This window comes from Podarcis cretensis (assembly GCF_951804945.1).
Source record: "Podarcis cretensis genome assembly, chromosome: 5".
Taxonomy (NCBI): Eukaryota; Metazoa; Chordata; class Lepidosauria; order Squamata; family Lacertidae; genus Podarcis; species Podarcis cretensis.
Window position 1 is genome coordinate 15,879,279 of NC_137174.1, and position 14,611 is coordinate 15,893,889.

Consider the following 14,611-nt stretch of genomic DNA (forward strand, 5'->3'; position numbering starts at 1 on the left):
TATTCTACATTTGTTACCTAATGGAATACAGCTGGCTGCTAAAAACCTTTCCCCACCTACCCACCACCCACTTTATCACTAATTTTTTAACGTTCCAACAGCAGAAGCACTAATGAAAGGGGGATACAGATATCCTGTTGAGCGATTGATATTTAACTGCATATTTGTACAGGGGGCAAACATTGCTCATGCATTTCAAATTTAGATGCAGCCTCTAGTTTGTCAAATATAGTCACTGGTGAAGTTGATACAGTAGGATTTCACCTGTAACAATAGAGTCTCCAACTCGATTGGAGAGTCTGAGTGTCTTCAACCAGTGTCATCACAACCATTGTGCTTAGGTCATAATTGCTTCAGGTCTATCTTAGTGATGGGGCATGCTCTGTATCAGAACAGATGGGAACATGTGGAGGGATTTGCCGGATCAGAACTCCCACCTGTGACTAGTCAGATCACTATCTTGATCCATTTCAGGCTGCTTACAGGTCTAGTTTCAGAAACAAACCAGTCTTGGATTACCTTTTATCAGGGGAGGGACAAGGGGGTGTATGACCTTGTTGCTCTTCCTTAATCTCTCAGCAGTTTTTGATGCCATCAGCCATGGTATCTTCCTGGATCAGCTCTGTGGCATGGACACAGTACTTCAGTGGTTGCCTTTCTGCCTACAAGCCTGTTTACAGAGAGTGCCATTGGGTGACCGGCGTTGCTCACCTGGCATTTTCACTATGGGAGCACATAAGAGTGCTATCTTCTGTGATGCTTTTTAACATCTACTTGGGAGCCGTCATTAGGAGATTTGGAGCAAGGTGTCGCTAGTATGCCGATGACTCAGCTCTATTTCTCTAACATCCGAATCAGGTGAGGCCGGGCGCTCCTGGATCAGTGTCTGGAGTCAGTGATGGGCTGGATGAGGGCCATTAAACTGAAGCTGAATCCAGGCAAGATGGAAGCCCTGTGGATGAGCGGTTCTTCCCAAGTTCAGGAAATAGGCCAGTTGTCTGTCCTTGATGGGGTTGCACTGTCCTTGAAGGAGCAGGTATGTAGCTTGGGAGTACTCCTAGATTGTCCACAGTGGCCAGGAGTGTTTTCTCCTAGTTTGGGCTGGTACACCAGCAACAGCAGTTCCTGTACAAGAATAGCTTGCCACAGCGGTGCAGGCCTTGTTAACCTTTAGAATGAACTAACGCAATGAACTCTACATAGAGCTGTCCTTGATGAAGGTGGTGAATGCTGCAACGCAACCTTTGGCTTGAACAACTCCGCATCAGCATATTACACTGGTGCTGCCTGAAACCTGGAAGGAAGCTTTCATAACTCTGATGAAACTATAGACCAATCTCATTACTTAATGTGGATTACAAAATTTTTGCTAATATTTTGGCCAACAGGTTGAAGAAGGTATTAACAGATTACATCCATAAGTACCAGGCAGGATTCCTGCCTGGAAGGCATATGAAAGATAATATTAGGAATATAATTGATGTATTGGAAAGATTGGAAGTAAAAAAAACCTGTAAAGCGATGTTAATGTTCATTGATACAGAGAAGGCCTTCGATAATGTGTCCTGGAGTTTCATGAAAAAGAATTCAGAAAGTATTGGGGTTGGACAAGACTTTATAAATGGTATTAATGTGATCTATTTTGAACAAAAGGCAAAAATTATAGTTAATAATGTGGTTTCAGAAGAAATTAGAATTGAAAAAGGAACCAGGCAAGGGTGCCCACTTTCCCCTCTGCTTTTTATAACTGTACTGGAGGTTTTGCTAAGTATGCTAAGGAAGGAGGAAGAAGTTAAAGGTATAACAGTAGGATCTAAACAATATAAGTTAAAAGCCTTTGGGGACAATTTAGTGCTAACATTACAAGATCCAGACTCCAGTGCAGTAAGAGCACTGGAGCTGATTCAAGAGTTCGGACAAGTAGCAGGATTTAAGTTAAACAAGAGCAAAACCAAAGTAATGGTGGGGGGGGGGGAATTAGATATTGAGGAGAGAAATATCCTTCAAGAAAAGACTGGCCTAGTTTTTGTAAAAAAAAGTGAAGTACTTGGGGGTGAATTTATCGGTGAAAAATTAGAATTTATATAAAGATAATTATGAGAAATTATGGAAATAAATTAAGAGAGATTTGGAGATTTGGTCAAATTTAAAATTGTCATTAATGGGCCGAATATTGGTGGTTAAGATGAATGTATTGCCAAAGATGTTGTTTTTATTTCAAGCCTTACCAGTTATTGATAATGTTAGGTGTTTTAAAGAATGGCAGAAAGCATTGTCTAAATTTATCTGGCAGGGGAAAAAACCCAGAATTAAATATAAATTACTTACAGATTCAAAAAAAGAGGGGGATTTTCCCTGCCAGGCCTGAAGATAGACTTTGAAGCAGCAGTTTTCTGCTGGATTAAGGAATGGATTCAACTAGACGATGTTGATGTCTTAGATTTAGAGGGATTTGATATTTATGGTATGATAAGATAAAGGCCCATAAAGGTTTCAAAAACCATGCAATTAGAAAATCACTATATAATGTTTGGATAAGATACAAAGATCGCCTAGAAAGAAAAACACCCAGATGGCTTTCGCCAATAGAAGCAAAAGCCCAGAAAAAGTGAAATATGGAGAGCAAATGGTTGAGATATTCTGATTTATTGTTGGAGGATAATGAAGGATTTAAATTAAGATCATTTGATCAAGTTAAAGATAAATTGGATTGGCTACAATATTATCAGATCAATGAAATGTATAAGTTTGATAAGAAAAATGGTTTTGCAATGGAAAAACCAAACTGGAAATGGAGTTGCTAGATACCAATGTTAAAAATCTATCTAAGATGTATAACTTATTGTTGGAGTGGCATACAAAGGAGGAACAAGTGAAATCTGTGATGATAGATTGGGCAAGAGATTTTGGACACAATATAATGATGGAAGATTGGGAAAGGTTGTGGAAGAAAGGGGTTAAGTTTACTGCCTGCACTGTATTAAAGGAAAATATTGTGAAAATGATGTACAGATGGTACTTAACCTCAGTAAAATTAGCAAAGATTTATCATGCGAGTGATAATTTATGTTGGAAATGTAAAGAAAAAGAAGGTACCTTTTATCATATGTGGTGGACGTGTCCTAAGGTGAAAGACTTCTGGGAAAAGATTTATAATGAATTGAAGAAAATGTTGAAATATACATTTATTAAGAAACCAGAAGCCTTTCTACTTGGAGTAATAGGACTGGAATTGCCCAAAAAGGATGTTAGATTGTTTTAGTATGCCACAACTGCAGCAAGAATTTTATTAGCCAAAAATTGGAAAACGCAAGAAATACCAACAATAAAAGAATGGCAGATGTTGGACTTTTTGGAGCTGGCCGACCTGACTGGGAGAATCCGCGATCAGAAAGAAGGGGAACTCCAAGAACAATGGAAGAAATTTAAAGACTATTTAGCTAAATATTGTAATATAAGACAAATAGAAGCTACTTGAAAGTACCATAATTAGGCTTAGGAATAGAGTATGATTAAAGTGTAAAACATTATGGACCTAAAAATTATGAAAAGAAGTAAAGATAGTAATTGAAAGGAGTTAATTTTCTTAGAAAGAAGATATTGGAAAACTGTTACAAGGGGATACAATGAAATTCAGTTAGGGGGGATTTGAGGAAGTCAGTTAACAATGAAAATTAAATTGGATCTTAGAAGGATTTTTTAATCTTTTTTTCTCTTTTTCTCTTTTCTTTTTAGTATGTTATATTTGTTATAAATTTGGAAAATTAATAAAAAAACATATTACACTGTCATGGTATTGATGGAGAATGAAGGGGAGGAGGAGAGACAGGCAGAGGAAGGGGGGCAGGAAGTGGCGGTGGAGGAAAGAAGGGAAAGGCCAGGAGGAGGGACGGCTCACAGATGTTGGACCAGAGCCTCAACACCACACAGGAAGTTCTGGCACAGACAGTGAAACAATGCCTGTTCTGTCTGCCAAGGAAAGGAGAGTGTTAAAGAGGAGGGGACAAAGACATCACATGAAAATTCCACGTCTTTTCTGTTGGAGAAGGGGCGGGCATAAGGCACTCCAAGAATCTGAGCCGGAGGATTCGGATGCATGATTGTAACGTGCTGCTTGTACATATGTAAAATAAAGACTGTATATATGTATCTCTGAGTGAGCAGAGGCATTTCTTGCGGAGAGCGTTCACAAGCCATCACACACTGGTTCTGAAAGCTCTGCACTGGCTGCTCGTATATTACTGAGCTAAGTTCAAGATAATTGCTCTTAGTGTATGAAGCCCTGTGTATGAAATGCATGAATAGTGTATGAAGAACAGGCTGCCTCCACATACATCATTTTATTTGTATACCGCCTCCCCGTAGTTAAAACCAGGCTCAAGACAGCTTACAACATGGACAAAATTACATAGTTACAGATAAAACAAAAATCGTCACAAATAATAAATAAAACCCATAAATAGTACACAGCCAAATCATAACAAGATCTAAAAATAAAGATACCATTAAAAAAAAAAATACAGCGACAAAACCCAAACTATGCCCCAACCCAAGATTCTGTTGAGCTGCCTCAGTGTTTGTTGCTGGAGTCAGTCAAGGGCCCACCATCCCAGGCTGGATTGGGAAAGGCCTGCAAAGGCGGTGTGGCGTTTGCCCTTTCGTTTGAAAATGTCTGTACAAGGGGAGAGAAAGGGTTAACAGGTAGACCAACAGAAAAGCCAGAGGCGGTGCCTACCTGCTCATAAAAGGGCTTAGCCCGAGGTTTGGGTAGATTGGTTTTGGTTGGTTGGTTGGTTGGTTGGGAAAGGCAGTTGGGAAAGCAGTTGGCAGACAGATGGAACTAGAGAGACAGTTAGTGCAGTTGGTTCTTGTATGAGGGTGTAGCCTTTCAGACCTTTCCCATTGGTTGGGTCTGCATTGCTCCCGGGAGGGAGGGAGGAGCCAAACAGACACTGAGGTTGGTTCAGAGAAAGCGTTTTTTATTTTTGCTTTCCGGAGCAGCAGAAAGGCACTGTGTGATCAGTTCACAGCAAGCACGCTAAAGAGCAGAAACATACAACTTATATTCCCTTCAAGTCCCCTCTCCCCCAGGAATCCAGCCTCATGAGTTAGTGCACGTAAGTTTGCATCCTTGAGCATGCATGAGTAGAAACTGTTTCTGTACTCTTGGCACTCCTGGCGCCATTCCCGGGGTCTTGTGTGTCAGCGCGGTCAGGATAGTTACAACTGGTAAGATAAGTTGCATGCGCCATCCCATCTCTACTCGGGACTGACAAGGCCATCTATTACGCCTTCATGGACTGATAAAGGAGAAGGCTTTGTTTATTCAGCAGGTTTGTGTTATACAGCTCAAACTAATGCATTTTAGCTAATGGGTCTTCAAAGAAAGAATTTGGGAAGTTTGGGGCCCTGCAGGTTTGTGTAACCTGTCCCTTCAAGGTTAGGTAGAAGAGGTAGGGACAGAATAAAATAAGACTTAGAAGGTAAGGAGCAACAACATTTTGAATGCAGTTCAAGTTTATTTGTGTTTGCAATAAACTACACTCTTCTTTGTTAACTTAAGAACCTGAGACTAAGTGATTTACCTGGGAAGACCTGGTTGGTGGCAGCGGATTAGTGGTGGACAGGTCAGTAGTCCGTGAGACAACCGGGGCTCCGTACGAACGCCACAGGAGGTCTTTCAGGACTCACTCAGTGACTGCCTTGTCCCTTATACCAGACTACTGTGGGCATCTAAAGAAGCCCTCTTGACCATCCTGTGGGAGCCACATGTTCGTTTATCTTGTGCTTGAGTCAAGTCTTTCAGCAGTATTTTGGACCGCTTCTTCCTATTGAGATTAGATGAGCACTAGCAATTCTGATCTTTTGTCATCTGTTAAAAACATTTTTGCTTTCATCAAGCATTTTTAGAGAATTGATTCAGTTCGTTGTTTGTCATTTGGTGCTGTATTTTATGATTTTATTGTCCTTGGTAACTCCACCACAATACTTTTCTTAGGAGTTGGCAGTTTATAGATATAAATAAAGCTCAAGAACATGCAAGTTTCATTCAGAATCAATATACTACTCTATTTGTTTGATCCCCTTTAGCTCTTTCCAGACAAAACACGAGCTGTAACCAAGGCTTACAACTCATTTGTCCAGGTTCAGACTATGGCTTAGCTCATTAATCACAGAAATAAAATCACTTCCATGGATCTGTACTTGAGTGTTGTATGTGTTGTTTTATTACAAAATGTATATCATAAATATTGTCCTAATATAATAGGAGACATACTTTCTTATGCTTGATGAATAGGCGTCTCAGTTTCTTGTAAAGTACTGCAAAAGCCAATATGAACACTGAACATTCATATACACCCCTTCTAAAGAACTTTTTCAGTTTTTATATAAAACTTTGCAGTTGTCAAAACACATTTGGATCCAGAGGCACCCCTTGTCATGTAGGTCTTAAAGAACTTGTTGCTTTTTAAAGACAACATTGAATCCAGTTGTTTCATTAGGGCAGCCAATCACTTTTCAGTCATGGGTGGCTGATATTTGTGAATTGCCTTGATGAACCAACTGGGCTGTGAATGTCATTCTTAAAGATACATGGCTAATTGGTTTATCCGTATAGTCGGCAGTTACAGAACCAACAAAGGTTTCTATCTGTTCTGGTTGGGCTGTCACGTGAGAAGAAAGAAGCCATGCTTTTGGAATTGCTGTTGTCTGCTACCAATTATAAATCTTAAGGTAATGACCGGCCTACTATTTTTGTGTTTTACAGTTAAAAATATGCAGCCATTTTCCCTACATGCCTATCTGTGCTTCTACCACTCTCCTGGCCCTACTCCAAGACAGGAAACAGAAATGAGGATCTTAGTGGTTGATCCTGGGAAATAGTTTCTTACTGAAATCAAGAGTTATGTTGTGTTTATGTGTCAGATGCTGGATAAAGGGAGGCTTTTCCCATTGAATGGGTGCTAATGGCCCACAAACATTGCAGCTTGCCAGAGAGGATGATTCCCCCCCCCCCTTTCCCATCCCTGTGTTATTCTGAGGGGTTCTCCTAGCTCCCCCCACCTGAACCTTTTTTTTGGGGGGGGGGTAGAAGATCCATTGTGCAAACAGATGTCTTTGTCCAGGGCTTCTGCTGATGGGGCTGTTAGGCAATTTCCCCCAGAGACTTGATTTTTCCATACAGGCTTTTTTGTGTGAAATGTGGGGAATTTTAACAGCTGTATGCAAATATTTTGATAGTTTTAGCCCTGGGAATAGAAATGGGCCAGAGCAGGGTATATCTAGCTAGTTTTGAAGTATAATAAACTGGATGTTATATACCATTTTTAAGTTAGTATTTTGCAGAAAGTCTGGATTGTTTATCTGCTTATGTAGATTCCAGAAGGATTTTATCGCAGATTAAAAAGTTAATGATAGTAAATTGAGCTGTCCACAATAGTTGCATTAATGAGTTTTCTTCAATTTTGTTCCATTCTAGCCATAGTGCTTTCTTTTCTAATTGACTAATCCACATGATGAATGAAATGAAATGCAGTATATGGGAGGGTATGGAGTTCACTGCATGCTTTGTGAGCATGGAAGCCCTAGATCTTATTCTTGCACTATTGAAACATTCTGGATGACAGAACAGGTTGAAGCCTTTGTCTGAGATCTCGGATGGCTGAAATTGAGATCCACAGCTCCCTTCTCCACCCCAGTCTGTCAGCTTTGATAGTACAGAGCTTAATTGATCTATTGGTTTGATGAAATTCCTTTTCATATGCTAGATTAGTATGACAAAACTAGGAATTCCATGGTGATCTGGATTGAGCTTTCTAATTAAGATAGGTGATCGGGCTAGATTGCTAAATGTTTGTTCCTCTGGCTAACAGCTTGATTACAGACTTTAAAAACACATAGACCTGGCAGTCTTGGTTTAATGCCATATATTCCTTTGAAGAGAAGGCACCAGCTTCATTTTGTCTTGTAACAAGCAATTGTATCTAACAGTTGTCTGCTGCAGACATAATACTGTGCTCATTAAAACACAGCCGGCTTGGCTATTCTCCAATTAGGCTATAGATTCTCAAGGAATCCTATAGGATTAAGGATATCCACTGCTTAGACAAGATGGATATTACAGCATTGGAGTGATCTATTTAACAGGGACATGTTGTACTTATTTCAGATACTTCAGGATAAATACATGAGCATCCGAGATCAATGTTTTTTATTTACCTGCAACTTAGATCAATTATTTGGAATCTTTTTGGTAAGTTTAACTTAATGGATGTACCTTAAATCACACAACCAATTAACTAATGTATGCTGTAAGTAAATTGAGCCTTGTAGTTAATGTGTTGTTGCTTTCCGCGTACTTAGGTTGACATTTGTGAAGTGCCAGAGAAGAAGCTGCTTTCCTCTGTAAGAGCAGAAAGTCACAAAGTGTTGTGGTACTTTGTTGTACTGTGAGCTTCAGAAAGACTACTCCTACCTTCCTTTATAGGTCCATAGTAATTCTCCAAGCCCCAAAGTAGGAAGGTGGTGAATTTTGTTCAAAAGAATCCTACAGGCCAGAGTGCAAGTTTGGGTAGCAGTTTATAGTCTACAGAATTTCAGAGTTATTTTGAAGCAGGTTATATATCCTTTAAGCAGTAAAGTTCAAACTTAACACCTTCAGGGAACAATTTCTACATTGACTTTTCTGCAACACACCCCTTGTACATTGCAGAGGATTCCGAGAGATGTCAAAGCGATAAACAACTACCTGACATTCAGAAGACATCTTAAGACAGCCCTGTTCAGGGAAGTTTTTAATGTGTGACATTTTAGTATATTTTTTGTCTCTGTGGAAGCCGCCCAGAGTGGCTGGGGAAACCCAGCCAGATGGGCGGGGTACAAATAATAAATTATTATTATTATAGGGCGCTGACCAAGCCTCTTGCGCCTCACCGTTTGGCTCATGTGAATTGGGTGTGCCCTCAAACTCTCCCAACTTTCCTGGAGCTGTGCACTAGAAGGGAAGATTGGGAGCAGGGGGCATATCTTGCTTTCTTACTGAAAATAATGTTTCTTTGAAGAATCCCAAAAGTTCCAAGGAACCCCAGCACTCCCCAGAAAACAGCTTGAACAGTTTGCCATTCGGTGTGTCATTTTTAATAAACGCTCCTGTTAGCAAGCTGTTCTCATGTTAGAAAACTATAATAGGTCTTGAAAGTATTAGCTCTTTGAATTTTTGTTGTATAGAAGTCAGGAACTTGAGCCCATAAATATATAGAACACATCAGTTGTCTGTATGATGTTGTATCTCCAGTAGTACATATTTTCATGTTGCTGAAAGTTAGTGTAGCTTGGTGGCTAAAGTGATGGAGGGAATCTCTGATTTGGGAATCTCTGATTTGAGTCTCACTTGGTTGCCCTAGTCAACCCACTATCTCAGCCTCGTTCCAACATCTGTAATATGGGGGAAATAATGCTGATTTATCTTACAGGCTTATAAGAATTACAGCACAATAATTTATGTGAAGTGCTATGTAAATGTTGGTTGCCCTAGTCAACCCACTATCTCAGCCTCATTCCAACATCTGTAATATGGGGAAAATAATGCTCATTTATCTTACAGGCTTATAAGAATTACAGCACAATAATTCATGTGAAGTGCTATGTAAATGTTGAGTGTGACAAGCCAGCATTCTGAGAGATGTCAAACTCATGTTCAAACATCAGATTTGTTTGATAAATTGAAATAAAATCCGTTTGTCAGGAGAAGGGGTCTGTCTATATGGGTTCACAAACTGAGCTTTACCTTGCGTATATACATATGTTCGTTGTGCATACAGAAAGAGTTCCTAGTTCAAAAAGTCAAGTGACAATATTAGAAGTTGACAGGGAAGAGAACCTTGATGCCTAAATTGTACAGAGATTTAATCTACACCATGATGAAGACTTTAAAATACTAGGAAGCTGTAATTATTTATTAGCTCTTTCATTGGATACTCCAACATGGTTGCATAGAAAAAAACACTTGCCTGGTGTTAGTGCTAATAGCAGAGTTCATTTGATAAATATACTGTTAGTGTTGTGTGTATGTCATTATCTTTGCTCTGTTTTTATCCTTAAGCTTCTTCATATTCTGAAGATTTTAACAGGTATATTGACATTAACATTCAGAGAAATACTTGTGATTACTGCTTCCTTGTTTTGATAAATCATTTATTTGGATTTTAGAAACTAAATGATGGTAAAGGTATGTTTTTGTAAACAAACAAACAGGTTTTTTTATAGTTGTGGCTATGGATACATTTTAATACCTCTGAGTTGCTTGTTACATTTCATTAGAACAGAGAGATCAATAGGATTATCTTGGATTCCCTGTTGACACCCTGCTTGCAAGTTTCAGGGTTAATGTGAATTAAACCAAAAAGGTTTTTGTGTGTGTGTTGAATTCCCTCCCTAAAATTATTTTTCCGTCTGGTCAAAAATAAAAATTCAGATGTGAATGTTCAGAACGTCCTCCTATGTATCTATTTTGTGTAATGATGATGCTAATTTCCAGTTGGGAGAGTTCAAAATACAAATTCCTCCAATTCAGAAAGTCTCATCCCATTTTTATCTTGGTCCAGGTCCCATTGAATTTTAATCTGGCTTGAAGTGAGGTTCCACTCTACTGCTAGCCAGCCTTCTCTACCAGTTCAACTGTTACTTTCCAAGGAAAAACTTAGCTCTGAAAAGAGAGATGAGTGCCTGCTGGAGATGTGGACTTCCTAGGCATGTTTTGGAAGGGAGCGTGGGATTTGTAGTTTCCTCTGCTTTCCCAATTCAATTTGGAAGGAAGAGAATTTAAGACGATCCTACTGGATTAGACAAATGACCCATCTAGTCCACAGCCCTGTTTTCACAGTGGCCAACCAGATACCTGTGGGAAACTTACAAGCAGGAGCTGAGTACAAGAGAATTCACCCTTCCTGCAGATTCCATCAACTGGTATTCAGAAGCTTACTGCCACTGACCAAATCCCATGCTCCCTGGCAGGAAACAATATTTCTGAGCATGCTTGAAAGCAATAGCGTTCATTTAGAAATAGACCAGTGTGTAATCTTCAGCGAGTTGTCCCAGTGACCAGTTACTCTCCTTTTCTCAAAGTGAAGGGGTTGTGTTCTTCTGTTTTGCTTGAGAACATGTATGGGGAGTAGCAGAGGAAGGGGTATGTGTGAGCTTCATCCATTTCTTAAATAAGCTTTTTTAAAAAAAGCTTGAGGAAAAAATGAGTTTTGAGGCAAGCTAAGAAGAGTTCGCTCGTCAGTACAGTGGAACCTCGGCTTTCGAGCATCTCAGAACCTGAACAATTTGGAACCCGAACGTCAAAACCCGGAAGTAATTGCTTACGTTTTTGAATGCGCCTTGGAAATCGAACAGCTTTCGAGGCGCGTTTTTCATTCCCCCCCCCCCCCCGTTGACTTTGCAGCCAGCCATTGATCCTCAGTTTTCGAACGTTTTGGAAGCCAAACAGTCTTGCGGAATGGATTACGTTCGAAAACTGAGGTTCCACTGTACTTTGGTATGAGAAACTTGAGAAAAATATTCTCCAATGGTATTTTATGTTGCTGTGGAATACTCATTTTACTGTTTCTTTGAATGACTATTTTTTAAAGGATGGGTTCTAAACACTTGTGGCTGATTGCATTGGTGACATATTTGTGATTTTTGCCTCCACCTCTTCTGCTAGGTTACTTACTTTCTAGAAGAGAGGGACAAGCAGGATCTCCTGAAAAGCCACTCTCTGATCTAGGCCGTGTCTCCTACTTAGCCTATTGGAAAAGTGTCGTCTTGGAGTATCTCTATTGCCATCATGAGAAACAGATCAGCATCAAGGGCATGAGCCGAGCAACGGGAATGTGTCCCCATGACATTGCCACCACCCTGCAGCACCACAGCATGATAGACAGAAAAGAAGAAAAGTCAGTAAACATTATTGTTGCTTGAATAGCTACCTTCTGAATTGCATTTGCCAACCATGTTTCCTTCTTCCGTATTATACATTTTGCTAGCTTTGGATCTCCCTTTTGCATATGAGCAGCCCATATGATGAGGGTTTACAGTCACAATTGTGCCTGTGGAGGGCATTCTGGATTCAGAGAGGCTCCTTCATTGGAACTGCATAGACATAGAGTACAGTATCGGTAAGATAAAGCCTGTTCATAAGCATAGTGTTTCTTTCAGCCATTGTGGCTTTCAAAAACGAAAAAGTGTCAGTGCAGTCAGGTGACTGCAGGAATATATTTCCACAGCCTGTTCTTTCTTGGGAATCTGTGCCCTATAATGATCCCACGTAGTGAGAGGGTAGCGCTTGCCACCGTCTTCTGGGAAAGAGTCTTTACCTCCCAGCAGTATATATGTCAGGCACCAATCTGGACATGCCTCCTTACATGGAGCAGGTATTACAAGGTAGACCTTCATTGGAAACCACCTTTGAGAGAAGAGGTACGCAGAATCTTTCAATCCAGAACAAAGTAGGACATCCACGAATTGTTTCCCTGTCTCCCAGCACGCACACACATGCCCCTCATTCCCAAGGAGAGACTTGTTTTCTAGATAAAGAAACAAGATTTACTGGAAAGTTCAACTATCTGTCCTTCCTTCCTTCCTTCCTTCCGCACCACCATTTTCAGTGTGGATATATAAAGAATGAACTGATCTTGCCAATTCATCCATCCTCCCACCCCCCATCTTCTCATTTTTCTATTGGTGTTTCATCAAACCTCATGCTTGTTTGTACTAAGTAACCTGTTGTAACCTGTTTTGACCTATTCTGTCTTCCTAGCATAGTTATGCTATGATGCTTGATTCTGTGGCTATCTTAATTGTCTGTGGACATCAGGCTGTTTTTATTAATGGGAGTACTAGACTGGCATAAATGGCTTCTTTTCCATAAGCTGCCTTGAGCACACTCTCATGGAAAGGTGGATATGCATTTAATTAATAAGCAAGCTCCCAAATCGAAACTTGTTACAACTAAACATATGCTTCCATCTGCTTTGTGTACATTTTTATATTTCTGAATATCTGATGTGTTTCAATTGTAGATTTATAGTAATTAGAAGAGAGAAACTGATTTCAAACCACATGGAGAAACTGAAAACCAACCCACGCATGAATGAAGTAGATCCAGAAAGCTTGAGGTGGACTCCTCTTTTGGTTCCTAATGCAGCAGTTTCAGAGGAAGAGAGAGAAGCTGAAAAAGAGGTAATAGGGGACACACACTAAGTCTTCTAATGTACATCCTAAATGTTTAAGTGGATATATCTAAGACAACTGGTGTAGCATATTAAGTGATAGGAGATGTCGTAGCTGGTCATACGGCAAGCTGGGCAATGGCACAGCATGCTCTTGGGTTTATTTACCGTATTTTTCGCCCTATAGGACGCACTTTTTCCCCTCCAGAAATGAAGGGGAAATGTGTGTGCGTCCTATGGGGCAAATGCAGGCTTTCGCTGAAGCCTGGAGAGCGAGAGGGGTCGGTGCGCACTGACCCCTCTCGCTCTTCAGGCTTCAGGAAGCTATCCGCAAGGCTTGCAAGCCCGGCGGGAACTCCCGCCGGGCTCACAAGGCTTGCGGGCAGCAGCCTGCAGCCCACAAGCTCGAGGGACAGCAGGGAGGCAGAGCGCCGCCATCCCGCTGTTCCCCGACCTGGTTTGGATTCCCCGACCTGGTTTTGGGGGGGAAATAAAGGATTCCCCCCCCCCTTTATTTCCCCCCCAAAAAACTAGGTGCGTCCTATGGGCCGGTGCGCCCTATGGGACGGAAAATACGGTATATAGCTCCATTGATCTTGATAGTGCTACATAGTAGCATAAGGAAATGACAAGTTTTTACTCCAAGGAGCTTAAGATCTAAATTTAGACAACGGAGCAGGACAAAGAATTGGCAGGGTAGTTTTGTTTTAAGAGAGTAGAAAAGTAAGGGCCAGGAAGAGAAGGATGAGGATTTAGTGCTAGGTGTGGGAAAGAATGGGAAGCTTGTCTTAATAATCTGAATAATAAGAGAGTGGCGAAAGATTTTATCAGCAGAGTTGTGTATAACGGTGAGCTGTTTGGCATGCAATAAGGAAGGGCCAGAAGGAGGGAGGATGCTGTAGTCAAGGCATGAAGTGGCCAAGGTATATCCCAGAATTATAGCCAATAGGACAGAGAAAAAGTGTGTTGAATTTTCATTACTATATTATCTGGTGTGAAGGGGAATGGCTCTGACACACATGATATGAGCAGCAAAGGAAGGGGAATAATCAAAATTAAACTCAGTATTCTGTTCCTTGTTTCACAAATGGTGCTGAACTATAAAAATAGCACATTTCAAGAAGTAAAATAGTATAAGCTAGTGGACTCCAGTACTATCTATTTGTTTGGGGGAAAATGCTTGAGAGAGAGAAGTTGTAAACCTTGGAATTTGGAGTGTGGGTATAAAGCCTGAAAAACCTGAAAGATCAATATGGAATAGTTTTTATTCTGCCCCCTACCCCTTTCTAAAGTGTTGTTACATTCATGGACTGGAGCCAGTTGGGTACAGTGCTCAAAGGCTTATTGTGTCAATCAATTATTTTGTGTTTATGAAGTTGTTCAACGTGATCCATGTC

At 40.5% G+C, this 14,611-nt stretch overlaps 1 protein-coding gene and 1 long non-coding RNA gene across 9 annotated transcripts in view; one reads left to right on the forward strand and one right to left on the reverse strand.

Moving 5' to 3' along the window:
* Window positions 1-4,873, reverse strand: part of LOC307215850 — a 49,722-nt gene extending 44,849 nt beyond the window's left edge. Inside the window, exon 1 of the long non-coding RNA XR_013838674.1 lies at window positions 4,736-4,873. This is a non-coding gene — a long non-coding RNA (uncharacterized lncRNA). The remainder of the gene's footprint in view (window positions 1-4,735) is intronic.
* The window catches only part of KAT6B (lysine acetyltransferase 6B), an 86,506-nt gene that overhangs the window by 60,917 nt on the left and 10,978 nt on the right, over window positions 1-14,611 (forward strand). For all 8 annotated transcript variants that reach the window (XM_079975049.1, XM_079975054.1, XM_079975056.1 and 5 more), the window contains 2 exons: window positions 11,708-11,939; window positions 13,065-13,224. In XM_079975049.1, the coding sequence (XP_079831175.1) occupies window positions 11,708-11,939; window positions 13,065-13,224 (392 nt within the window). The remainder of the gene's footprint in view (window positions 1-11,707; window positions 11,940-13,064; window positions 13,225-14,611) is intronic.